At 42.5% G+C, this 27,830-nt stretch overlaps 1 protein-coding gene across 1 annotated transcript in view; it reads right to left on the bottom strand.

Annotated features, from left to right (window-relative positions):
- LOC122808344 (ADAMTS-like protein 2) overlaps positions 1-27,830 on the bottom strand; it is a 1,521,014-nt gene that overhangs the window by 786,456 nt on the left and 706,728 nt on the right. Inside the window, exon 8 of the mRNA XM_044079311.1 lies at positions 18,462-18,637. Coding sequence (XP_043935246.1) covers positions 18,462-18,637 — 176 coding nt within the window. The remainder of the gene's footprint in view (positions 1-18,461; positions 18,638-27,830) is intronic.

The following is a 27,830-nucleotide window of genomic DNA, read 5'->3' as shown; positions in this document are numbered from 1 at the left end:
CTAGCCATAAATTATGAATCCACTCCAACTGGTTCATCTATACCTATATTTATGGGACACAATAATATGAAATACTTAGGAGTACTGATTAAAAAGGCTTCTGTTATGACAGCTAACAAAAGATAATACAAAAGCTGAGAACCTGTAAGTTCTTGTTTATGGATATGGATAGCAAGATTCAAGCAATGAAATGTTTCAGTCCCTTTAATTTTATAAGCAGGTCAGGCAGTGAAAATGTTTTTAATTCCTTTAATTTTATATATGGGTCATGCATATTTTTATCAACCAGAGGAGAAGTTGTGGATAATAATAAAGACTTGAAGGAATTTATTTGGAACAGGAAGGAAGCGAGAGTTAAATGGGATAAACTGATCCTTCCAACAGAACAAGGTGGTTTATGATTAGCTGATTTGAAGGAATATTTTAGAGCTACACAGTTAAGGCTCACATACATGACAAAACAAAAGGTTATAATTTAAAATGAAAAGGGATGATGATGAAGCAGGAGGGAAGTTCAAGAATTAAAGGGAAAAAGAATGATTTTGGATGCAAATCCTTAAGCAGAATAATAACAAACATGCAGAATATTATATTCATAAAGTAGCAGAAAGTATTTTAATAACTAAGCTAACATGAAAATGGAGAAATTAGATTTTGCCAATAGGGATGACTGCAAGTAGGGGTATGAACAATGGGCAAGAGAGGGCAGGAGTTTACTGGAGAAAACTAGCAAATGAACCAAGGTATTGAAAGCAAATAACTATAGAAGGAAAGGTAATAGATTGGAATGAGACCATGAAGACTAGTGGACCACAGGCTAAATATTGCCTTCCCTACCAGGGATTGATATCAGAGTACAGGAAAAGAGAAAGGGATGATGGAATCTTAAGTGAGAGACCTAATCTGGTAAAGTTTTTATTCAAATCTAGAACATAAGCAGCTGTTAAAGGGATAATTAGTAGGACATATAAAATATTGCAAGATAACTACAAGAATCAATCAGAAGACATCAGAAAAGAATGGGAAGAGAGACTGGAAAAGAAATTCAAAAGACAATAATGTGAGGACATACTGTATGTATGGCTCCCAAGTAGGCAACAAAATCCAGAAGGTTTAGGATCTGTGCTTGAAAGTGTTTGCATAGGTACTTTTATACCCCAAGCAGACTTCAAAGATTTTTTTTTGCCCAAGTAGCAGCAGCACATATATCGTCCATGGATGTCCTGGATAAAAACATTGATGATGCTGACATGGACCTGGTTGAATGGGGTCTGACCAGTTTTGGTAAGGAAAGGTCCAATTTATTATAGACAAAGAAAATACACTTAAGTCAGCCATCTGGCTGAAGATACTTTCGTAACTGACTTGCCTAATTTGAAATCCACAAAGGATACAAATAATTGATGTTTTCCTGAAATCCTTCATTCTATACAAATAAAAACATAATTGTCTATGCACATCTAGTAAGTATAATGTTTATTCCCCATTGTTTGTAAAATTTGGAAAGAAGACTCAGAAATTTATAAATTGGTTTATGTTGGACTCTGACACCACTTTAAGAAGGAAAACAGGATTTGTTAGTAAAGCTGCCCTATCCTTGTAAAATATCAAGTAAGGCAGTTTAGCAGAAAATACTTGAAATCCTTTTTTTTTTTTTTTAAACTGGCAATAATTAGAAAAAAGGGAGTGAGGATAGCAGCAATAGTAATCGGAGATACACAAGAAAGTGTAAAAATGGACAGAAGAAAGAATACTAGCTACAGTAAATAAGAATTATATGGATGTAGGTAGGGAGGTAACTAGAAATATAATTTTTGGAAGAAAGAAAGCTATATCAAACTTATATGAAAGAATTTGCTCAGAAGTTCACAGCAACCACATCTTTTTGCAAAAGAGGCAAACAAAATATGATGATGTTAGGAATAGACCACTGTGGGTAAGGGAGGAGCTCGGGAGTTTTAAGTGGTCACGAGCTGAAAATAATGTCTGAATCTGATCTAAGGGTCAGATCCAAACCCAATGGTTGAGCAATGAATGAAAATTGACAACATCAGAACTAAGAATATGATTTTTTGAGCTGGATATGGGATCTGAATTGTCTAGACATAGTAAGGCATTGTTAAGTTTAATTCTGTTAGCTGACAAAAAAGCAATTACTAAAAAGTAGAAATCAAAGTCCATATCAACAGTAACTGAAGTATAGAATATTATAAAACAGATAAAAGAACTGGAAGTGGGATCTTTAGAAAAGGGAAGGATCAAATTACATAGAAATAATTGTGGGAACAATACATGCATAATAATGGAGGAGGAGGAGGAGTGAGATTTAATGGAAGGCAGGAATTCAGCAACTTATGAAATGCTGGAGTGATGATAATTACAAAGAAAGACAAGCTATGTGATATATAATGTATGCAAATAGAAAAATATCATTATTGTTTGTTTTCCGTTCTGTTAATTTATGTTTGCCTATGTCTTAAGTGATAGTTTAAAAAAGATGTTAAAAAACTGTAATATAGATACCCTTCTTGCATAGGCCAGAGCAATCAGTGAAACTGTTTTCAATGTTAAGATCCTCAAATCAGCCAGATGAGCTGGTTCAAATGGAGCAAGTGATAGCTTCTCTAACATTAAATTAAAATCCCAGTGAGGAGCCACAGGTTTTCTGAGAGGCTTCTTATGTAGCACCTATTTCAAAAACATTTTTACATGAGAATGCATTGAAAGAATAATAAGCATAATCTACCCTTAACAAAGCCAAACTGGGTTGGGTATAGAGTTTGAAGGTCACCTATGTCATGTCCCTTTTTTAATTTCACTAAGTCTTTTAGGTTTCTAATACCATGACAGGAATGGACCCCATTCCTAAGTCCAAGTATGATTAAAGTTCATAAAATTAGTATTGTTTCAATCTTCGATGCCAGCCAGAAGTGTTCTTCGCAGCACACGCAACATGCCCAGTAATGACTCCTTCTGTGATTTGTATGGCGTTACATGTATCGGTAACATATTTAAGCATGATTCTAAATTTTTTTTATAAGACCTGTTGCTCCTCCTACTCCTGAAACTGTCTGGGTAGCCTTCTTCCACATTACCCTTATTTCTGCCTGCAAATCTTGGTATTTTATTACTTTGTGCTTCTTTGTACATAAGACACTTTAGTCACTGGGTGTAACAATTTCATTGATCAATGCTACTTTTGTCTTGTTTTCATTGACTATTATATCTGGTTTTCTCACATCTATTTTTTGAACTGTTGGCAATGGAGGATTCCATGTAATATAAACTTCATCATTTTCTATGATGCTTTGTGGCTCATTTTTCCAGTGTTTTTCCAACTACCTCAATATTATAATGTTTGCACAATCCCCAACGCAACAGTCTTGCCACATTATTATGCCCTTCAGCATATAGTCCTTCTGCCATTAGTATATCACAATGAGCAACAAGATGTGCGACTGTTTCCAATTCAGTTTTACAAAATTTGTCTATTTCTCCCACATGTTCCCTAGACTTTGTAAACCAATGTGTACGCAGCCCACTAACTTAGGCCGCCAATATTAACTTTTAATCTTTTGGTTTGAATTCGCCTCTCCTTAACCATTCCTGCATTCGATCCTAATCAACATGATATTCTTCCAGAAGTTTTGTATACTTGCATCTATATTTATGCATTTTCCACATTTCTTGCCTTCTCATCTGAATCTTCACCTTTTATTCTTTTTTTTTTTTTTTTGGCACATTCAGTTGCCACCTGACTTCTACTTCTGGTTTGATTTCCATTCCTGCTTGACGTTGATATGCTTCTGCTAGACTAAGCAGGGTAGTCATCTTAGATTTATTCTCCTCATGTTTCAAAACTTTCACTACATTTGGGTACTGTGAGGTTAGCAGATATGTGTGCAGTCCCACAAATGCAGACCTATACATGAAATCAATTTCAAGGAGGCCCATACCTCATTTAGAACAGGGAATATATAAACTTGGCATGCACTGATTTTTATAAATCATTTCATGAGCCTGAAGCATCCTTCTTGTTTTCCTATCTAATTTATCCAACATGTTTTAGGGCCAGTCAATCACTCCAAAAAAAGAAGTTATGTACTCACCATAACGTTCCATGTTTGTTGTCCAGCTCACCGTTCATTCTTACAATGATGAGCTCGGAGCTGATTCTCGGCTTCAACTCGGCTGAATATAGAGCTGAAAGACTCAAACGTGGCTCGTGGCAAGTAGGTATCCCATAATGCAGTGGTGTAATTCCCCAGATCATGCTTGCTGCTACTACTTAATGAATTGTAAAACTATATGCACATTATATATATATATACATACACACACACACACACACACACACACACACACACACACACACAAATATCCCCAATAGAAGGAGAAACAAAATGAAACAAAGAACTCCTGAAGGTAGTAAAAACATCCACCAGGTCCACAAGGAGTCTTTGGAAGGGGGAAGGAGGGAGGGTTCGTAAGAATGAATGGCAAGCTGGACAGCAAACATGGAATGTTATGGTGAGTACATAACTTCTTTATGTTATGTTGTCCTATTTTGCCTTCATTCTTACAATGATGGGACAGCATCCCTAGCACCTTTTTCCTGGGTGGCTCACGAGAGTACACCTTTAAGAAGCATGGAACCAAAGGAGGCCCTGTCCCTGGAAGCCAAAACCACTTTCTAATGTGTGATAAATGTATGAAAAGTGGTCCAAGTAGCTGCTGCACAAATATTATCCATAGGAATTCTGGCTTGAAAGGCAGAAGACGTAGCCATTGCTCTAGTGGAATGAGCCTTCACTTAGAATGGTAAATCTCTGTTATTTGAAGTATAGATGAATGTAATGCAGTTTGAGAGCCAGTTGGAAAGAGTAGTTTTTGAAAATGAGCTACCCTTTTTTTGCATCAGAGAAGGATACGAATAACTGGTCAGATTTTCTAAAATCTTTGGTCCTATGCAAATATAATCTGAGTTGTCTATGCACGTCTAGTTGATGTAATTTGTATTCTGCCTTGTTGCTGTCATTAAGAAAGAACACTGGAAGCTAAACAAATTGATTTATGTTAGTTGAAGAAGAGACTTTGGGTAAAAATGATGGATTCGTTTGCAAAGATACCCTATCCTTATGAAATATCAAATATGGTGGTCTAATAGAAAGCTTTCAACTCTGATACTCTTCTAGCAAATGTTATAGCCACCAGAAAAATAGTCTTCCAGGAAAGGAACTTGAGGTCTGAAGATGATGAGGGTTCAAAAGGTGTTAATGTCAGGTGAGATAGAACAAAATTTAAATCCCAAGGAGAAAGGGGTTCCTTAAAGGGAGGTCTTAATAAGGAGGCACCTTTCAAGAAGGCTCTAGACAACCTGTGTGACATTAAGTGCGAGATAGAACCACCAACGTGGAAATTTGAGATTGCAGTAAGTTGTACACTGATGGCTGCTGCAGCTGACCCTTGTTGGAAGAGTTCCTCCAAAAATTCCAAAATAGAGTGGATGGATGCAGAAAAGGGATCAATGTTCCTTTTGAGCCCAGAGGGAAAACCTTTTCCATTTACTAGAATACAGTTTTCTAGTGTAAGCTTTATGAGAGGACATTAATATATGTTTAACTGTAGGAGTGAAATTCTGAAGCCTGACTAAATTGGGAAGTGGAGCAGCCAAGTTTTCAATTTTAGGGTGTGGAGAGAAGGATGAAACACACCCAACATATGTGTCACCAGGTCTGGAACTGGGTCCAGAGTCCAAGGCTTCTCCTAAAGGTGAGGCCAAAGGAAGGGGAACCAAACTTGATGAGGCCAGTAAGAAGCAATGATAATTATCCTGCTTCTGAAGGACTGTGCTTTCTGCATGGCTCTGGGTATGAGAGAAAATGGAGGAAAGGCATACAGAAGTCCCGAGGGCCAGTCGTGAGCAAGTGCATCTCTCAGTGTCCCCCGGGAGGGGGGATTAAGGTAAAGTAGTTGCTGCACTTGGCATTCATCCTTTCCACTACATTCTGATTGAGAGACTACTTGTGAGGCATTAAAACTGCCCAGCACAGCTTGTCTGCTATCACGTTGGACTTCCCAGGAATGTGCATTGCTATTAGAAAGCACTGGGAAGAAACTGCCCATTGCCAAACTCTTAGGGCCTCACAACAAAGGGGGTAAGATCTGGCCCCCCCCTACTTGTTTATGTACCAAGCCACAGACATACTGTCTGACTATATCGCAATTGTCTTTAGAGGGAGAGAGTCGTGAAGTGCTTCTCCCCAGATAATGCCCCACCCCACCCTATCTGGGAAGCATTCTTGGTCACCGTAGCTATGGGTTGTTGTGGAATAAAGGGTCTCCCTATGGTCACATGACTGGACAGTATCCACCATCTTAAGTCGTTTTTGCATGATTCCGTTATCCTGATTGGGTGAGACATAGGAAGCTCTTGAAGTGACCATTGGGAGAACAACAGCCATTAAAGGATCCTCATATGCATTCTGGCAAGAGGAACCAGTGTTACTGTGGAAGCCATTGTCCCTAATAATCTTAGAATTATCTTTGCTTTCACCTTGGTCTTGGGAAGAAGATAAAGTATCTGCTGTCTGAGTGCTGCAACTCTGTCTGTTGGAAGATGTGCTTCCATAGAAGTGGTGTCTAGATCTGTGCCTATAAATGTAATATGTTGACAGGGCAACAAGACAGATTTTTGAAAGTTGACTGTAATACCCAACTGAGTGCAAACGTCAAAAGTAAGATCCCTGGCTTGTTGGAGTAAATGCTTGGTGGGGGCAGATAGGAGCCAGTCGTCTAGATAGGGAAACACTCAGAATCCTAGACGCCTCAGGTGAGCTGTGACTACTGCCATGCATTTGGTGAACACTCTGGGGGCTGTAGTGAGACCAAAGGGCAGAGCTCGGAACTGATAATGACTGGCTCCCAGCTGGAAGCATAAGTACCTTCTTGATATCCTGTCCATTTTTATGTGATAGTAAGCATCTTGAAGGTCTATTGAGCACATCCAATCGTCTTTCCCTAAAAAGGAAAGTATAGACTGCAGTGTCACCATTCGCAACTTTGACTTCTTGACAGATTCATTTAATTTGCTTAGGTCTAATATGGGTCTCCAGTCCCCTGTTCCTTTTGGCACCAAAAAGAATCTTAAGTTCCGAATCCTATTTGGTCTGCAGGGACTTCTTGGATGACTCTTTTGAGCAGCAACTTTTGAATCTCTACAGTTGCTTGCTCCCTTAGATTGGGTGGAACATCTGGGATTGTTCTGGTCTGTGGAACAGGATTGGAGAATGGAATGGAATATCCTCTGGATATTATTTTTAGTACCCACTTGTCTCTTGTGATAGTTTGCCAGGCTTCTGGGTACACAGATAAATGCCCCCCAGCTGCCTCCAGAGTAGAGCAGTCAGGCCTCCTTTCAGGAGCGCTGATAAGGGCGACCGTGAAAGGAATCATGGTCACCCTGGTTCTGCAGCCCCCCTCTGCCTCTGGGGTGGGGTCTACCATTGTTACCTCCCCCTCTACCCATGGGGAAGGAATCACCCCATGCATCCTGGAAAACTCTCTGGGATCTTTTGAACCACATTTTCCCACTCTTCTGACCTTTAGGATAAGGTCTTGAAGGTTCAGAAAAATGTATTCCAATGGCAGAGAGAGTTTTTCCTTCCTGCTTGCATCAGGTGAGAGTGTCTTTTACTTTGGGTCCAAAGAGTGAGGAACCATCAAAAGGGGCATTAGTAAAAGTAGACTTAAAGAGCTCTGCAAAATTGCACAAGTGCATCCAGGAGTGTCTCCTATTGGAATCTCCGGAACCCGCTGCCCTGCTCGCTCCATCAGCTGCATAGGATATCAGCCTCATGGAGGAGTTTACGATGGAATTTAAGGTGGATAGCTGGGAGGAGACCTTCCCATTCACCCCGTAGCTAATGTACCTTGTAGAGCATCTCCTAGCTCTTTCAGGAGATCTCTTTGTAGCCTTCTAAAGTGAGTTAGGTAGTTCAGCGATTGGAGTGTAAATGTCGCTGATGAAAAGACACACTTCCTGTATCTGTCCATCGTGCGAGAGTCTTTATTCGTAGGATGAACAGATGAGGATGTCTCTGAAAGTTCCGTCTTGGTGGCTGCTGCCACCACCATAGCATCTACAGGTACCCCCTTAGTAAGGAAATCCTTTCCCGAAGGAGCTGATAAGAATTTCTTTTGCTTCCAGGGGACTGGTTCCATTGTGTCAGGTGACTCTCATGCCTTTCGACTAGCCAGTTTCATTAGCTCATCGAAAGGTGGAGACACTCAGGAGGAGGCTGAAGGTTGAGATCCAAAAGCCTTCAGGTACACTTGACTCCTCATCAGAAGGGGTGGTGGCCTGCCAGCCGCCTCTCTGCTTAAGGATCTCTAGAATATCTGCAATTGAGATATAATCAGAGGACAACCATGGGGACCCTTCTAATTCCTCGAGGTCAGTGTCTGAAGTGACAGACTCATCTGGAGAGTCTACGTGCTTCCTCTTGCAAGTTCTCTTCTGAGGTGGCTCCTCAGAAGGATATTCTGGGGAGGCCTGGGAGGAGAGGGGTTCACCCAATGGGACTCTGGATCTCTGCTGTCCTGTGGAATGGGTGGTGCTAAGACAATAGCCAGTGCCTTAGGGGGACGAGTGCTAGTATCCTTATGTGGAGCTGTATGGGTAGACAGCACACTCCTCATCAGCTCAAAGACAGACCGCACTGGCTCCAAAGACTCCCTTGGCTCCAAGGAGACAAAGGAAGGCACTGGAACCAGAGAGTTCAGACCCAAGGCTGATGTAGGAGCTGAGCAACCTGGGCCAACACTCCGAGTGGTAGGCTCAGCACTGATGATTAGGGCCCAGAACCCCTCCAGCTCTCAGACTCTCCGGAAGGCATCGAGAGTGTCAGAGCAGAAGTTGGCTCCATAAACACCGAAGGGGGTCTCGGAATTGATAGATTCACAGTAAGTGGTACCAAGCACTCTGGCTCTGAAGGTCCAGCTTGGCTTGGAGGAGGCACAACAGTGGGTATGATTGGTACAATAGGCTCCAGCAACAAATGGGTCAGAGCCAAAAATAATTTAGTTAGCACCAGCAACTTCAAGAGTCTGCGAACCACCCATTCATTGTCATCATCAGATAAGCTCCTGGTGGACTAGAGGATAGGGATGGAGAATGAGACCTGTGCAGAATGGGAGATCTCAGTGTTAGAGAAACCGATGAAATATCCATGGACTGGATCCAAGAAGAGCTATCTTGTGGCTCCGAGGACTTTGGAACCAAAGAACCAAGCTTGTCAATTAGTATAACCTCTGATGGCTCTGAGGACTGTGGAGTTGAGGAGGTAGTGGCCTTAGAAATTTTTGGTAACTTGACTGGCAGCTCCAACTGAGCCGATGTTGCAGGTGAATGTCTCTTTTGGGGGTTTTCCTCTTTAAAAGAAGGAGAAGAGGAGGAAGAAGAACTGTGGATAGATTCTTCAAAAGTTGGCTTTAAGAGCCCTTTAAGGATCAATTTGTTTCTCCTTTCTTGTAAAGCCCTGGCACTGAAGGAATGACAAAACGTACAATCTTTTTGTAAATGAATAGCTCCAAGGCAATACACACATATGACATGGCCATCTGTGATAGATATTTTTTTGTGAATACTTCTGGCATTTTTTGAAGCCCAAAGGCTTATGTTCCCTCTCTTTTAGGTCTTAGACATGATAAAGATAAGACCACAATATAATAACAAGAAACTGAACTACTTAAACTAAACTGAAAAGGAAGTTATGTACCCACCATAACGTTCCATCGGAGTAGTTATACTTCATTTTTCTGCAACTTGTGGGTATACGGATCCGTATTGGATCAGAGCTGGCAACTTTTTTCTCTAGCATCTGCTCCAAGCTCCGAGCTCTTCCCCTTACCCATAATGCCCTACCATCTCCTATCTTCCCTCAGATCGAGTTTGCTGCAACTAAAAACATAAGCAACTCAACCCAATAAACCAATCCTGAAAGACAGGACAAGGTCTGGGGAACGGAGTGCGGGAATATTGCAGAAAAATGAAGTATAGCTACTCAGAAGGAACGTTATGGTGAGTACATAGCTTCTTTATCTGAAGTAGTTAACTTCATTTTATCTGCAACCTGTGGGACAGAGTCCCCAGCTACTCCAATCCTGAGAGGCCCTTATGAAGGATATTCCTGAGCACCGCAGAACCAAAGGATGCTCTACCCCTCGAAATCAGATCTAATTTGTAATGGGAAATGAAAGTATGTGAATTGGCCCAGGTCGCTGCTGAACAAATATCGTCCAAAGGCTTCCTAGACCAAAAAGCAGCAGAAGTCACCATGGACCTGGTAGAGTGAGCTTTAACAATACCAGGAGGAGATAAACCTTTTGTTTTGTGGGCATGTGAAATACAAAGAGTAATCCATCTGGCCAAAGAAACTTTTGAAATAGCTTTTCCCATAAATGCTTTGGAAAAGGAAACAAACAATTGGTCAGTCTTGCAGAAAGACTTTGTTCTATGAAGATAAAAACAAAGCTGTCTATGAACATCTAACAAATGGACTTTGTATTCAACTTTATTTTGGAAGTTAGGAAAGAAAATGGGCAGATTAATGGACTGGTTTATGTTTGCTTCAGATGCCACTTTGGATAAGAAGGAAGGGTTAGTATGGAGGGAGACCCTATCCTTATAGAAGACCAAATATGGAGGCATGGCAGACAGAGCTTGAAGCTCAGAAACCCTCCTAGCAGATGTAATGGCGACTAGGAAAGCAGTCTTCCAGGACAAAAATTTCAAGTCCGCCGAAGCTGCAGGTTCGAAAGGAGGAGCCACCAATGCCTGTAAAATGAAAGTAAGGTCCCAAGGAGGTACAGAATCCTTGACAGGTGGCCATAACAGAAAATTACCTTTAAGAAAAGCCTTACACAGCCTAGAGGAGGCTAAGGCCATGTTGTCTTCACCAAAGTGAAAACTGGAAATGGCTGCCAATTGTACTTTCACTGTGGAGGAACTAGCTCCTTGCTGAAAGATACCAGACAGGAAGTCCAACACTGCTGGAACAGGGGCTGTAAAGGGATCTATTTTTCTCTGTGAGGCCCAAATGGAAAAGTGCTTCCATTTACTGCAATAAAGTTTCCTAGTGGAGTCTTTAAGAGAGGCCACCAGAATGGATTTTCCCAGGGATGAAAGACTGGGAGTCCTGGCAATTAACGGAATTGGAGCAACTAAGCTGTCAGCTTGAGGCTGCTCAGATCGGGCGGAAGTGCCCCCGATGGATGGGAGATTAGATTCGGGCAGGGATCCAGAACCCACGGGGGAGCTAAGAGATGAGACAAAAGGAATGGGAACCAAACCTGACGAGGCCAGAACGGGACAATGAGGATTACTTTGCACCGTAGTCTGCAAACTTTCTGAAGAAACTTCAGAATGAGTGGTAATGGTGGATAAGCATACAGAAGCCCGGGGGGCCAAGCATGGACTAGAGCGTCTCTGGGGACTTCCCCTGGTGAGGGAATCAGAGTGAAGAACTTGCTGCACTTCGCATTGGAAGGAGATGCGAAGAGATCGCAGCAAGGCTGACCCCATGCAAGGAAGATCTCCTCCACTACTGACTGTTTCAGAGACCACTCATAAGGCATCAGAATGGCCCGACTCAATCTGTCCGCTAAAATGTTGGAGCACCCCGGGATGTGCATTGCTATCAGAAACCAACCGGTGGAAATCGTCCATTCCCACACTCTCATGGCCTCGTGACATAGAGGGTAGGATCTGGTTCCCCCCTGCTTGTTGATATACCAGACAACCGACATGTTGTCTGACTGAATTGCAATCAATCTGAGAAGGAGGACTGTGTGAAAGGCTTCCAACACTAAAAGCACTACCCTCATCTCTAAAACATTTATGTGCAATTTGGTCTCTCACTGGGACCACATGCCTTGGACTGTCCTTCCCGAACAGTGTCCCCCCCACCCGAGTTGGGAGGCGTCCATGGTCACTGTGGCTTGGACTGGAGATGACCTGAAGGGGCGTCCTTTTGATATCTCCAGTGAACTTAACCACCAAAGAAGAGATGTCCTGCAGACGTGACTGATCTTGATCGGAAATTCCACGGGCAGGTCTAGCCAACACCATTGAACAGCCAGAGTCCATTGAAGAACCCACATGTGAAGGCACGCACAAGGGAGAATAGCTATGGTGGCAGCCATGGAGCCCAGGGCCCGGAGAGCCTCGCTCGCCGTTGAAGACTTGGAGTTCGCTATCTGAGCTATGTGGCACCTGAGGTGTAGAATCCTGTCTGGAGTTAAGAATACCTTCATCTGCAAAGTGTCTAGCTGTGCCCCAATGAAGTCTAGAACTAATCAGGTACTGTTAGACTGTATGACTACAGTTGTTTTTACAGATGTCTGTTATTCTACAGTCAGTTTAATTATTAGCCATCAGTACAATAGTACAGTGTACGGTTTACTCTGGGATGAAGTGATTGAGTTGACCATTGTTCTCTAGGCCCAGACTAGAACAGTGTTCTCCGGTCACGTATTTCCAGGGATCGGGTTATTTTTCAGCCAATGACTGATGGAATATTTACAGCAGTCGAGGGAAGGAGACATCATTATTTAAGGTCACCCACATAGTATGGTAATAATCATAAAATTAAATATTATTTTATTCATTTTAGAGCTGTCAAAATTTAAAATTCATGTATATGGTCTTTATACTTCGGAGCTATGTTCTGTCAGTACAGTTGTGGCAAAGAAACAGCCACAACCGCACTTGTTTTCTAACGAGATGTATTTTTTAAAGAGAGGTTTTTCATTATGTCATAGTACAAACAGTCAGGTGATTAATTAATTAATCAATTGGAGGGGTTTATATTTGTATTATTGGGGAGGGGCACTGTTTGTTCAACCTGTATTCTGAAGAAGTTGGAGAAGGCTCTGATGAAAAGCGTTTGTAAACGGCTTAAAATAAAGATACTTTTTTATCGTGAAGCGGTTCATTTATCAGTATTTTAACTATCAAGAGTGTATTCCTTCGTCCTGGGAATGTATTTGTGGTCTTGCTCGAAGTCTAGAACTTGTACTGGTTGCAAATGGGATTTATGAACATTGACTGTAATTCCCAGTAGATCTGCTAACCGAATGAAATAATCTCAAGCCAGACACAAGTGATGCTTGTTGGGCGCAGCGAAGAGCCAGTCGTCCAGGTATGGAAACACCTGAATACCCTGAAGCCTCAGGTGAGCCGCTACAACTGCCATTACCTTGGTGAACACCCTGGGGGTTGCGTTGAGACCAAAGGGTAGGGCTCTGAACTGTAAATGACTGGCTTTCAGCTGGAAGCGCAGAAATCTCCTGGAGCTTCTGTGTATTTTGATGTGGTAGTAAGTATCCTGAAGGTCTAACGAGCACATCCAGTCACACTCTCGGAGATTAGGTAGAATGGACTGTAGGGTGACCATCCAGAATTTCTGTTTGGCTACCAACAGGTTTAATGTTGACAGGTCTAGAATGGGCCTGAGGTCCCCCGTCTTTTTTGGCACCAAAAAGAAACTTGAGTAGACGCCTAATCCGGACTGATCGGGGGGGACCTATTCGATGGCTCGTTTGAGAAGCAACTTTGAAACCTCTAGAGCAGTGGCCTCCCTGTGAGCAGGTGGAAAATCCGGGAGGTGTTTTGTAATATTTGGAGGGACAACAAATGGAATAGAGTAATCTCTGGATATTATCTGTAGAACCCAGCGATCTGTCGTAATGGACTCCCATGCCGCTGGGTGTAAGGACAATCATCCCCCGACTGCCTCAAGAGTAGGACAGTCGGGCAACCCCTCAGGGCTGCTGACCGGGTCTATCAGAAAAGGGTTCCCTAGACCCAAAATTCCTGGGACCCCCTCTACCTCTGGGTCGGCGTCGATCCTGTCCACCTCTGCCTCTGGAGGAATAGTTGTCCTGAGAATCCTGGGAAAACTGAGATTTTCGGAACCACATCTTCTTCTGTCCTCTTTGATTCCTATAGAAGGACTGCTGAGGGTTAGAGAAGCGGAATCCGACGGCAGACAAAGTTTTCCCGTCCTTTTCACTCTGGACAAGTGTGTCACGTACTGTCTTCCCAAAAAAGGAAGAACCGTCGTAGGGAGCATTGATAAACGACGCCTTGAAAGGGTCCGTGAACTGACACAACCTGAGCCAGGCATGACACCTCATGGCTATGCCTGTCCCAGCCACCCTAGCTGCTCCTTCCGTGGCATGGGAAAGGAGCCGCATTGATGTGTTTGAGACTGACTTAAGAGTAGACGTTTTCGCCAAGAACAACTGTCTGTCCTGCGGCGATAAAGACTCTGAGGGTGACTCAGCAAATTCCAAAGCAAGGTCTCGCTGAAGCCAAATCACATGTGCCAAATAATTCAGCACACGAATAGAAAAGGTCACTGAGGAGTATACACACTTCGCAAACCTATCCACCGACCTGGACTCCTTGTCTGGAGGGTGGACTGAGGAACTCTCCTGAGCTAGTTCCTTCTTTGTGGCCATGGCAACCAACATAGCATCAACTGGGGCTCCTTTCAACCAGGGTTGTCTGTCAGAAGAGGGAGATAAAACCTTGTCAGGGCATTTGGGGATGGGCTCTATGGTGTCAGGCTCCTTCCATGCCCTTGTGGTGATGAGGTCCACCAAGGGGTCCGCTGGTGGGGGCACCCAGGAAGTAGATGGGCCCATGCCAAAGGCCTCCAGGAACACTGACTCATCCCCAGAAGGTTTTGGGGCTGACCAACCTCCCCTCTGGTGGAGGATCTCCATAATTTCTCCGAAGGAGACATCTTCAGGAGGTAACCTGGGGGAACCTTTGCCTTCATCTAAGTCAGTGTCCGCAGTGAGGGACTTGGGGAATCCAAGTGCCTCCTTTTGCACTTGCGCTTATGGTGACCCTCTTCAGTGGGACTTTCAGAAGGGAATCCATGAGCCACAGGGGTTTCCTCAGGGAAATTAACTTCAGGATCCTCTGGCATGGGCTGTCCCTGAGACAGGATGAGGGGAGTTGTCACCAAATCCAGGGGGGCCTGGGTGGTATCCAAGAGGATGGACTGGGGTCTCAATCCCTGGGAGAGAACCCTCTCCACCATTTCGAAGGCCGAGGGAGAAGCCCGCCCTGGATCTGAAGCGGGGACCAGAGCCAAAGCCAGGGTAGCCTGAAGTCCGAGAGAATGGATCGGCTCCGAAAAGGTCGGAGCCGAAGAATCCGTTCCCCTGGGTCCAACTCCCTGTCCGTGTCTCTGAGAGTCACTCAGATCTGAACAAGTCGGATCCGAGGAACTCAAGGTAACAGCCGGAGTCGAGATTGGAGGAACCATCGGCGCCGAGCTACCAGCTCCGAAAAACCTCAGATCCAAGAGCCCCAAAGCCGAAGCATGGATCGAGGAAGGAGAGATGGGGCAGAAAAGAGGCATGGAGGTCCTCCCTCCAGAGGAAGAGGGGCCTGGCAAGACTCCCATCTGAATTTGGGTCTGAATAAATCTCTGCATCATCCTGTCCATATCCATGTCTGATAGGCTCCAATTCAACCTCGAAGAGGCCACCGACTCAGATCTGGCTGGTCTGCGCAGTGGGGAGGAAGGCCTTGGGTCTGAATGTTCCAATGGCTCCAGTGAGAAATGAGGAGTCCGGAGCCATGGAGAAACAGGCCCCATGATCTTAGATGGGGGGCTGAGAAAGAGCTACCTGTCTGGGGACCTCTTACAATGCCTGTCCTTCTTTTTCTCCTTTTCTTTGTCAGCAACGCTGACTGAAGATTTGTCCTTAGAAGACCCATCACCAGAAGAAGAGGGAGGTTGAGTCCCTGTCTGGGTGGAAGGTGGTACACTAGAGACCGAGGCCAAGGCAGATTCCAGAATGGCAGCAGGGAGAAGGCCTTTGGCAACAAGCTTGGCCTTACAATCCCTAAGGGCCCTAGGGTTAAAACCTGAACAGACAGCACATTGAGTGGACAAAGGTGCCACTCCCAAGCAAATTACACACAGAGTGTGACCATCGGCTGGGGAGAGCTTATGGCCACACTCTGTACATTTTTTTAAAAACAGGCTTTGGCTGGTCAGCCATAGTCCTGCACTCCAAGGTACAAACACTACCTCTACAAAACCACACACATACAGGTAGGGGAAGGGCAGGCCTAACTACTACTCTATACAAAACTTTTTTTTTTTTTTTTTTTAACACCGACGACCAAGCGAGATACTACACAAGGGGAGGAAGGGAAATATTTTACTCAAGAACACCTAGCTATCAGAAAAAAATACCACTTACTATCCCTGAGCTCAGAGCAAAGGAGGCCATGATGCACACTACTGGTGCACAAATGAGATATGAGGGAAGACAGAAGATGGTAGGGCATTATAGGTAAGAGGAGGAGCTCGGAGCTTGGAGCAGATGCTAGAGAAAAAAGTTGCCAGCTCGGATCCGATACAGATCCGTATACCCTCAGGATGCAGATAAAATGAAGTTAACTACTTCAGATCTATAATTAACTACTGGAAACACGAAGGAGACAGACAACAAGGGAGTAAAATAGGGCCTCTAACTGAAACTGCCCTATTTCCCAGAAAAAATAACACACTAACTACAAGCCCTCTAACTAAAATGGGCAAAGAGCTCTCTACCTTAAATGAGCTACTAATTAACTATGACAAGACACAACAACCACTACAAGGGATACAGTTAGGCTATGAAATGATGGCCAAAAGCAGTATCAAAGGGAATAAATCTATAACTATGTAACTATAATGCAAGAAAAAAACACAACAATTTAGATATTACTAAATACTAAGCTATCTATTATAAAATAGAACAGGATTACAGGTTCTAAAAGGAAATATGAAGAATATTTTTCACAACTTAGCCACAGCCAAGATGAGTGCATCCAACCTTCTAAAGCGGCAACGAGATCTGGGAAATTACACCACTGCATTATGGGATACCTACTTGCCATGAGCCAAGTTTGAGTCTTTCAGCTGTGTATTCGGCCAGGCTTCGAACCCATCATTGTAAGAATGAAGGCGAGATAGGGCAACATAACATCTGTAAGTTAGGACAGGAAGAACAAATTGGTTTATGGCTTGAATTTTGTTCCTAGATATCAACGCTGTTTTCAAGATTAATTTAAGTCTTCTAATGTATTTTCTACAAGTTTTATTCACATTGTTCATGATTTATTGTTGATACTTCATATGTTCCCAAATATTTACACATTGCCTCTTGCTCAAGTTCCTTTATACCATATTCTTGTCCCAAACGGATGTTTTCTTTGTGATGCAATTTTCCTGCTTTAAAGGTTGCTTTTGCATGTTCCTATCCTGGCATTTCCTAAACATGTCAAGTGGATTGCCAAGTGCATACATGATGATGTTTTGGTAGCTACAAATGATATCAAGTTTAACAATGTAGGGATAGGCACCAGGAATTCCAGTTCATTCGTTTGTATTCCTACAGGGAAAATTAAGCAAATGTTTCAAATCCTTTAAGTACAGGGCATCTTCAAAGTGGAATACATTACTTTCTAGTATCCACTCAACCGCCTTCTTAAAATCATTCAAGAACATGGATGATTTGGGGTTTACTGATGGAGTTTAATGGGATGCCACACATGGATACTGACTTTCAATGATATCTGAAGAGGTCCTCAGCATATGTTGCACACAAACATTGAAATTTTGTTTCAAAAAAGAATAGTGCTTTTCTGATTTGTGAACCTAAGGCAGGTTAAAAGGTGCAAGTGGCCTTTTTAATGAAGCTTCTTTTTTACCTTATTTTTTTTTCAGTAAAGCCACCTTACTCTTTTAGGTATTCCTACAGCTGCTATAACCTTTATTACTTGCTAGACTTTATTATTTGGGAGGACAAATAATGGATTGTACATAGATCCCAAAAATCCTACAAAGATTTTGTGCAAACCGTCAAATGCATGTTCCTATCCTGGCATTTCTTAAACATGGCATATAATGAAGGACACAAGGCCAATTTTTAGTAGAGTGTGTGACAGAAAAAAAAAGAGGGCAGATATTTACTATTAACATGCTTCAACAAACATTTTTATCAGCAATTTATGGTGAAAACAGTCTGACAATACTGACTACCTATTTTATACAACATACCCACGACGCTTAATAACTAAAGGAGACAGACCATGATGGGCACCTCAAAGGATGTTTCTAAGACAGGTATGGCTATATTTAAAATGTTTCAGTACAAAAAATGTTAAGACTTTCTAAAAAAAGATTTCTTTAACTGTAATCTTTCATTACTTTTGTGACTTTCCTTCAACATACAAAAGCAAGCAGGCAGCATTTCATACTGAAGGCTTGCTATTTAAAGGCTTATGTGAAAAACTATATAACAGCTGTAAGATTACCTCCAAAATATATTCATGTATTTGATTTCTTCTGTGTAATAAGAGAGTATCTGAAAAGTATACTTACCATAACATTAACACCCTGATTAATAGGGCCCTGAGCCACAATGTATTCGAGCCCATCTGAATACAAGTTAGAAGGCCTCCTGTACTTGAAAACAGTCCCAGCAACTCGAAAGTTCTGTGGGTTGTTAACTGCTGGGTCACCATTAAAGAAGAAATTACCCGCATCATCTGAAAGTGCTGAAAAAGAGATTACAATGTGATAGCCGTGAACTTAGCCAATTCCACCACTGTTTCTTTTAAACATGTGAAACAAGTAAATGTTTTTGCCATGTGAATTTTAATTAGTAATTAAATTTGACTCCTTTCTTACTTATTTAACTCTATTAGCTGGATAAGTGAATCGGTCCAATAAGCCCTTTCAGCAATGACCCAGGACAATAGGCAGTTAAACGGTTACATCAAACAAGTTATAATAAAATGGGGTCAAGCAAAACACGCAATGTATTCAAACCAATTAAATATGTACACAGAACTAACAAATGACATTTACATTCCTTCTCAAAATGAAAACTCCACTGAAAAAGAACAAAATATGGATAGTTCACAATAAACATTAGCTAGGAAAATGATAATATTGAATAAATAACTCTACGCAGGCACTCCTTCCCAGAACTTTGGATTTTCAAAGCATTTTGCAGTACGTTGTTGCCTAAATCTGCAACATTAAAATATACATTTAACCAACAAAATTACCAACTCTGTATGCTTCAGTAAAACACCAAATTTTTATAGTCAGGGATAAAAATATGAATAACCAGATGCTAGAAAGCAATTTCAGGATGTTAAGTACTTGAATAGCATCGATTAACATATGTTGAAGAAAGATTTTTTTAAACAGAAAATAATGTAAATGCAAATTAACAGTTTACATTCACCCCAAATATAATGCTACAAAATGTGATCAGACACACTGACGTCCCGCTCACCAGACTGAGCAAGGAGAAGGTCACAGTAAGCTGCCTGTCGGGCGCTAGAATCCGCCACATAACGCAAGCACTCAGGTCTCTCAACAGCAAGTACAAATATGACTCAGTCATTGTCCACGCTGGTGTAAATGACCTGAGACGTACCTCCTTGGACTACATGAAAAGAGACATTGAGGAGCTCTCTGATTATGTAGCCCAGGCAGGTATGACCCTGACCTTGAGCAGTATCCTACCTTCACCAAGAGTGATGCCACAATACAGAGATAAGATGATCAGCTTTAACAATTGGCTTAAACACTGGTGTCATTCAAAGGGGATCCAGTATCTGTCTGCCTGGGATGACATGCTGGACAAGCCACGCTGCTTCGCAAGGGACGGCTTGCACCTGTCACCCCTGGGATTCCGGATATTGGCAAAGGCTCTTGCCACCCCCATAGTGCCTTTTTAGGCAAGGCTCAAATTCTAAACCTACCACCCTAGAACACAAAAAAGGAAAAAAACTAAGGGTAATGCTGCTCAATGCCAGAAGTCTCAATCTCAAAATGCACGCACTCGAGGCCCTTCTCAGTATGGAGAACATCGATGTCTGTGCTGTGACAGAAACCTGGTTCAAGGCTCCTGAGAGCACCCCAGCGCTATCAGGTTTTACCTCATATCATGCGTTCTGGCCCCAAAATCCGGACAATACCAAGAAAGGGGGGGGGTATCCATATTCATCAAGGACACCCACACCTCAAGACTGGTGGCAACGCACGATGCATCGGAGACCATCCAGGTGCAATTAACCATAGGCAAGACTGCTCTGCAAATTGTAGCATGTTACAGGCCACCCTCACAAACTCAGGAACCTCACATGGCCTTCCTGAAAACACTAGAGGGGATAAATGTATCACCAAACACCATCATACTAGGTGACTTCAATTACCCTAATATAGACTGGGAACACTACTCAAGCCCAAACACCCTAGCCCAAAAGTTCCTGGAATTCATAAACTCAAATGCCATGGAACAACTAGTCACCATCCCACAAGAGGAGATAACATACTTGATCTCATCATCACGAACATGGGAGCACAATGTTCAACACCGGAAGTATACCCCTCACTGGTGAGATCAGATCACAAACTAATCTCGCTGGAGGTCCTCATCCCACCCCCACCTGAAATAAAAAAGACCACAGTAAAGAACTTCTCAAAAGCCGACTTCACACTTCTAAAGACTAGTGTGGTCTCCTTTAAGGCCCCGAGCCGGCGGAAAACAGTACTCAAGCCGCTGAATCACTTACAAACGCCTTCTACCAGCACCTGCAGGACTGTATGGATAAGGCAATCCCAAACAAAACAAAGACTCTTAGTACCAAAGGCAAGCGTCCAGTCTGGTGGACCCCAGCCATAAACAAACTCTACAATAAAAGGAGGAAGCTACTACAAGATAGAGCAAAATCCTTAAAAGGTAAGACACCCTTGATCACTATAAGTAAAAAACTAAGAGCTCTCATAAAATCATCCAAAGCAAATTTCGAGAGAAAAATAGCTAAAGACTCAAAAGACAATCATAAGGCCTTCTTTAGCTATGTTAGAAACCTAGGAGGAAACTCCCAGATATGCTCAGAACTAGTTCAAAATGATGTGAAGATTACTGATCCTACAGACATTGCCAACATACTGGCTGACAGGTTCAGTGCAAACTCCCCCCCCCCAAAAGGAGAGATATCTATACCAAACGATTGCAGCCCCCCAAACATCTCCAGCGCCCAAGTGAGAACTGCTCTCTCCAAAGCAAAAAACACAGCATCCGTGGGACCTGATGGTGTCCCCGGCTGTGTGCTCCACGAACTCAATGAGGAATTAAACCCACAGCTAGGACAGCTGTTTAATCAAAGTCTTACCTCTGGATACGTACCCAGGGAATGGCGCACTGCAACTGTGGTCCCACTTCACAAAGGCGGTGCCTACCGGCCCATTAGCTTGACAAGCCTTATCTGCAAAGCCATGGAGAGGATCATAATGGACCTCATAAATAAAGACATAGGGAATTTGCAGACTTTGGATCCAACCCAGTTTGGCTTTGTCAAAGGCAGATCATGCCTTTTAAACTTGGTTGACTTCTTCGAAACAGTCACCAAAGCCATTGACGAGGGAAAGGCAGTCCATACAGCCTACCTCGATCTGGCTAAGGCCTTCGATACAATACCCCACTCGGGTATCATTGAAAAACTCATCAGCTTAAATGTTAACCCATACATCACAAGATGGGTTGCAAACTGGCTGAGTGACAGAACCCACAGGGTCAGAGTTGCTGGCGCCATGTCAGACTCAAAACCTGTCACAAATGGTGTCCCACAGGGCTCAGTCCTGGGCCCACTCTTGTTTGGCATCTACTTTTCCGAAGTACAAGCAAACACAGGAGGGTTATGGCTGACAAAGTTTGCAGATGACTGCAAACTGGGCCATAGTAGAAAACACATCTGACACAGATATCCTTCAGAAGGGTCTCACAGAAATGGATAACTGGTGCCAGAGCCACGGCCTGAAGTTAAATGCCAAAAAATGCATAGTCATACCCTTTGGGAAAAACAAGGTTACCCCTAGCTACCAAATAGGTGGCAATCCACTGAGCACAGAAGAAGTTATCAGGGACCTGGGGATCCAGGTTGATAGTAGTCTGTCATTCGACACCCATGTAGCTAAAGTAGTTAGGAAGACCTTCTACATTGCCCACCTTATCATGAAGGGATTCTCATCTAGATCAAGGGAGGTCATAGTCTCCCTTTACTCATCACTCATCAGACCAATGATTGAGTACAATGCCCCATTCGGGATGTATCTGACCCGACACTTGCAGCAGCTGGAGAGGCCACAAAAGTTCCTCACCAAAAGGATAAAGGGTCTCAAAAATCTGTCCTATGCTGCCCGACTGAAAGAACTCCAGCTCTATTCAGTCGCATCGCTTGCTCAGAGGTGACCTTTGCCTAACATACAAGGCCATGTCAAACCCAGATTTGATGAATATGCTTCACCTCAAAAATCTAGATCCATCAGAGCCACAAGGGCGGGAGACTTAAACCTCGACACGGCTATTAATAGGACGTGCTGGAGGGATAGATTCATCACCCAAAGACTCCCTATGCTGTGGAACAAAATCCCGGTACATGTGAGGCAGAGCACCTCGCTGGCCTTGTTCAAGAGAAATCTTGACCAATGGATGGGAGATTGCAGATATACCCCAGGGATTACCTCAGTGTCACTGCTCGACAGAGGCACAGCAAAATAATGGGTATAGTTCCCCATACTAAAGGGGTGGCGTAAGCCACAAAACGATGGGCTAGGCTTGTAAATGCCCTCAGGCAGATAGCCTAGTATGAACCTATGAACCTATGAACCTATGAACCTTCTGTCATCAGGAATGTGAACAGCACCGTTTCTCATAGGACAACTCATAATGTTCTTTCACATTTTTAATGAACTGCACACTTGTTTCTCAGCCTTGCCCAGGTCAAACCTAGAAGTGGCCATTTCTCATCATTGTATTTGTTACAATTGTTAGAAGTAAATCAGTAGACAGATACTGCGTTTACATGTTTGTTAGTCATCTACTTCAGAATGTTACATTTGGTCTGCAATCTAGCTAAATGACCAAAGCAGTCATGGCATATCTAGTGGCAATGTACCATTCAATGTGCCTAAGTATGGTATCAGGTTTGTATTTTTTTTTCTAGACTGACTGACATAGCCCTGCATCTATATTTCTTACTAGTCATAAAATTATCTAATGATTTGTTTAATGAGGAATGGTAACTTGTTCTATAGTTAGGAGACTCAGACACTGCCACAAACAGATCGTACCTTTTCCTATTATTTATATTTAGTTTTACTATCAAGGCACTTCAGCTAGTGTTTGCCACATGGGCTTTGTATTCCAGGCACAATTTTAAAAAGAACCAGGTTTGAAAGAGGCCTGGAGGCTAGATTCACATAACTCCTCATTAGTCCATATGGCACGGAGTACCACTAATGGCTCCTTTTAGCTATTTGATTCAGTTTTGCAAATACACTATCATCTTTATGAAAAACAACTGAACTTCCTCTAATTATATGAGGTGTTTTATTAGTTAAGTACAAAAACATACAGCTGCACTCTACTATAAACTTGACCAAATCAGTGTTATTCACCGTGCAACAAACATTTCTATGAATCATACTGTTACTCTCTTTAGGAGTAGATAAGCTTCCTAAACATCTGCCTAACTACTGTGAGAGATTTTAATTAAAGCTAGGACTATCATATACAAGTATGTCTAGTTCCTTACAGCAATAACTATTAATTTTATAATCAAAATTCAATGCTAGATACCACATTTCTTTATCCTGAACATTAGACTATTGTCACAGCATTATGACACTATGGTCTTTAGACTCTAAAGGCAAGGCACACTCTTCCATATGCAGTAGAAGTAACAATGCTCAGCTAGTAAGTCATCTGTTTATTTTGTCACCCATAAGCACTGGTCATTTTTACTTCTGAAGACAGCAAATAAGAAAGGACCCAATAACAAGTTTCTGTGGTACACAAATGGCCAGGTGTAGTGTGCCCAATGTAACCCCTCCCAAATCTAATGCTCTCTGTTCTATTACGCAACCATATTTTTGATCCAGTTAATTATAAAGATGTTAACATGTCATTGGGGTTAGGCAAGGGACTGATACCAACTCTGGGATTCAGAAATGTTACCACCAGAGGTACGCCCTGTTTACCACTGGCAGTAGCAATTTCTGATTCAGAGACAGCTCAGCTGCTGTGTCTTACTAAGTGGGGAGCAGCACTGCAGTGGGCTGTCTCCCTGGTCTTCAGCAAATGCAAATAAGGCATTCTGGTGAAGAGGTATATGATGAGTCATATGCTCTCCCTTGGAATTGCCACCTGATAAGGGATTTACGAAGCTGAGCAATTCATAGGACCACTCAGCAGTGGAATCACCACTGCCAGAAGCATTAATAAACATTACCAAAAGCTGACATTTATCCCTTAGTTTCAATGGGTGAGACTGAATTAGAGGTTATCTCCTGGGTAGACAGGTGGTGTTGGGGTGTATAAGCATGTGTACACGATTGGCTGCATGTGTGACTGCATGCAAAAGTAAAGAGTGCTGTGTGTGTGTGTGTGTGTGTGTGTGTGTGTGTGTGCGTGTGTGTGTGTGTGTGTGTGTGTGTGTGTGTGTGTGTGTGTGTGTGTGTGTGTGTGTGTGTGTGTGTGTGTGGTAATGTCTGTAAGTGTAAGTGTATGATCACAGTAGGGAGGTTAGCTAGGGTTCGGGTGGGGTAGGTGTGTGTGTGCATGGATGAATGTGTATGTGAGTGCAATTAGGTGTCCTTATTGTACTATTCAGAGTGTGTTTGTCTGTCTGTCTGTGTGTGTGTTTGTGAGTATGTGCATATGTGTGGTAATTTCTGTAAGACTGTGTGTATGTGTGTGGTGGTGGTGATTCCATACCTCTCATCTCACCATGGATTAATGATCAATGGTTGTAATTTGAGGGTGGGACACATTAGACACCTGGGGAAATTTTTAAATATTACTTTAAATAACTTAAAAAAACATAACAGAAAGTAAAGTTGTGTAAGATCCACTTACCTGTAACAATAGATGTTCAAAGAACACACTGTTTTACTAATATATGAAGCTCCTCCCCTGTTTCGTCTGTGGCTGTGAAAGACCAATAAGCTACCAGTGCAGGATAGTCTTTCACAGCCACAGACAACATCTCTCAGTTTTTTCCTAGGGCCCAAAAGGAAGAGCAGATGGAAAAACATAAGATTTATGAACACCTACTGTTTTAAACTGAAGCCAACCTACATGTAGATCACTGCCAAAAATAAAAAATAACAGAAAACACCAACCATAAATGATGTGCATTCAACTAAAGGGGGATGGTACAAGGAAGTGGAACTTATATAATTGAATATAACTGTACTATATTCAACAAACACGCTGCCTTACTAGCATATTGGTAGATTTCCAAAGTGTACCCAACCCAGGAGGAGGAAGAATAAGGATCCAGGAACACATGGAGAATGGTCCTAGCCTGCTGTGGATTTAGAAAAGGCATCCATCTTGTATTGTTTCATGCAAGTATGGACTGAGGACTAAGTGGCTATGTCTAGAATACTTCTAGAATCCACCGCTTTCCAAAATGATAGTGAAGAGGAAAAGACCCTACTGGAATGTCCCTTTACCTTGCCTGGATTCATCTTGTTATGGTGAGTATAACAAAATACAATATCAGAGGACAACCAAGGTGCAATGGTTTGTTTAGAGACAGGCTGGCCTTTCAATGCCCCATAGAAGGAAGTAAAAAGCCATTTGACATTCATAAAGGGTTTAGTCCTGTCAAGGTAGGATCTGAGTTGCCAATGCACATCCAAGGTTTGAAGTATCATCAGTTTTTCGTTTAGGGTTTGGATGGAACCCAGGGAGAAAAATATACTGGCTGAGATTAAATTTTTAAGCTACACACAGCATTAGAGCAGTAAGAATCACAACTCCCTACCTGTGGAAATGAGGAAAGGTTGTCCCATTGTGAGAGTTGCAGCTTAAAAACTATATTTGCATATGATAGACCAATACACAAAACAGTTTTTTCAGGGTAAGAATTAAAGGTCAGCTGTGGTAAGGTCTTTTTTAACATAATACAGATCCCACTAAGGAAAAAATTGCTTGCATGGGGTTCTTATATGCAATATTAACCGCAACGAACCCCAATTTACATTTAGGCACCTCTTAGAAAACCTCATCCATTATCGAAACATAAGATTTTCTAGAAGCGGGATTTCTGGCCTCTTTTAACACCTGCTGCACATCCTCAAAAAGCCAAAGGCAAGAGCTTAAACACAGTCAAGACTGAATTATCCAGGCTGTCAATGGACGTTTCTCCAACTTAGGTTTGCCCCTGAGACTGAGTAAGCAAAAACATATTTTGAGGAAGTTTGTGGCACTTGCCTTTGGCCAATACCATTAAAAGGGAGAAACATGATTGCCTAGACCAACAAGGAGTCACCACAATGAACACTGGCACTTCTTACTAAAACTTCAGAACTACCTTGAGACTCAGTGGAAAGGGTGGAACATTCCTGTCAAGGTAAATGAGAATGCATCTGCCCTCCAAGCACGGCTGCAAGGATATCTGGAACAGAACATCAAAAGCTGTCTGTTTTGAAAGGGTGCAAACATATTTATCAGACACATTCCTCACATATGGACTAGCCAATACTGCCTTGAGTTTTCACTTGTACAGGTTTGCCAAGGATCTGCAATGTTTGTCTGCCACAACAAACTGCTCTGACAGGATGGAAGACGCCTGAAGAGTCTGAGAATATGAAGAAACCAGCTCTTCAGGCAACACATGCTAGCGAGCACAAAGGATAAAGCCCATACTCCAAAAAATTTTGAAGTATCACATGGCTGAGGTGAAGTTTGAAACCACCATAGAAGGACCCAGAGTACAAAGGTGGTGAAGGATTTTCAAGGCGTGAACCACCAAGGGCCAGTCTTGGACTAGAGCATTTCATGGTGACTTCACCATTGAAGGGATCAGGCAAAGAACCTGCTGCATTTGGTTGAAGGGAGAGGCAAATAGATTGCAGCATGGTCGAACCAATCAATGGAAAATCCTCTCTGCCACTTTGACATTGAGGAACCACTCATTTGGCATCAGAATGGACCTGTTTAGTTTGTCTGCAATCACAGTGGATTTTCCCAGGATGTGCATTGCTATTACAAAGCAACTGGAAGAGATCACCTATTGTCACACTCTCACTGCTTCTAGACAAAGTGGCAAGATCTGGTTTGTCCCTGTTTGTGTATTGATAAATATCCCCTCAGTGTTGTCTATTCTTACACTCAGTTGCTATGTTCTTTCATAGAACAGAGCCAGCGGTCACTACATCTGACCTTGATATTGCAGGAGTTCTGTTACAAAGCCCTACACCTACAAGTTTATTGAGACTTTTGTCTTTGTTTCATAGCATGCGGTCACTACAACTGACCTCGATATTGCAGGAGCTCTGTCTCAAAGCCTAACATGTGCAAGTTTACTGAGGTTTTTGCCATTGTTTCATGTACGCGCATTTATCATGAAGAACTTTCCTGCATATTAACTTTATTCAGTTAAATACATGCCTGGTCCATGATTGAAAGGCTCTGTGAAATAGTAGGACCCCTTGCTAAGTTGGCCACTGTCCCCTTTTATTTGACCAGTAGACTATACTGCATATGCCAGGTAGTTAGTCTCTGGAAATATCAGAAAACCTGCATTACTTGCATCTCTTTGTTAATTGCTTTGTTATGGTTATAAAGTGATTGCTCTCAATTATAAATTGACCTGAGGGTGGTACAACTAGACATCTCACAAATCCAGTCAAACAGCATATTTATAAAACATGTGACCT

The sequence above is a fragment of the Protopterus annectens genome, chromosome 8.part0 (assembly GCF_019279795.1).
Source record: "Protopterus annectens isolate FY-2018-M chromosome 8.part0, PAN1.0, whole genome shotgun sequence".
NCBI lineage: Eukaryota > Metazoa > Chordata > Ceratodontiformes > Protopteridae > Protopterus > Protopterus annectens.
The sequence above is the reverse complement of the archived record's forward strand: the minus strand, read 5'-3'. Positions and strand labels throughout refer to the sequence as shown.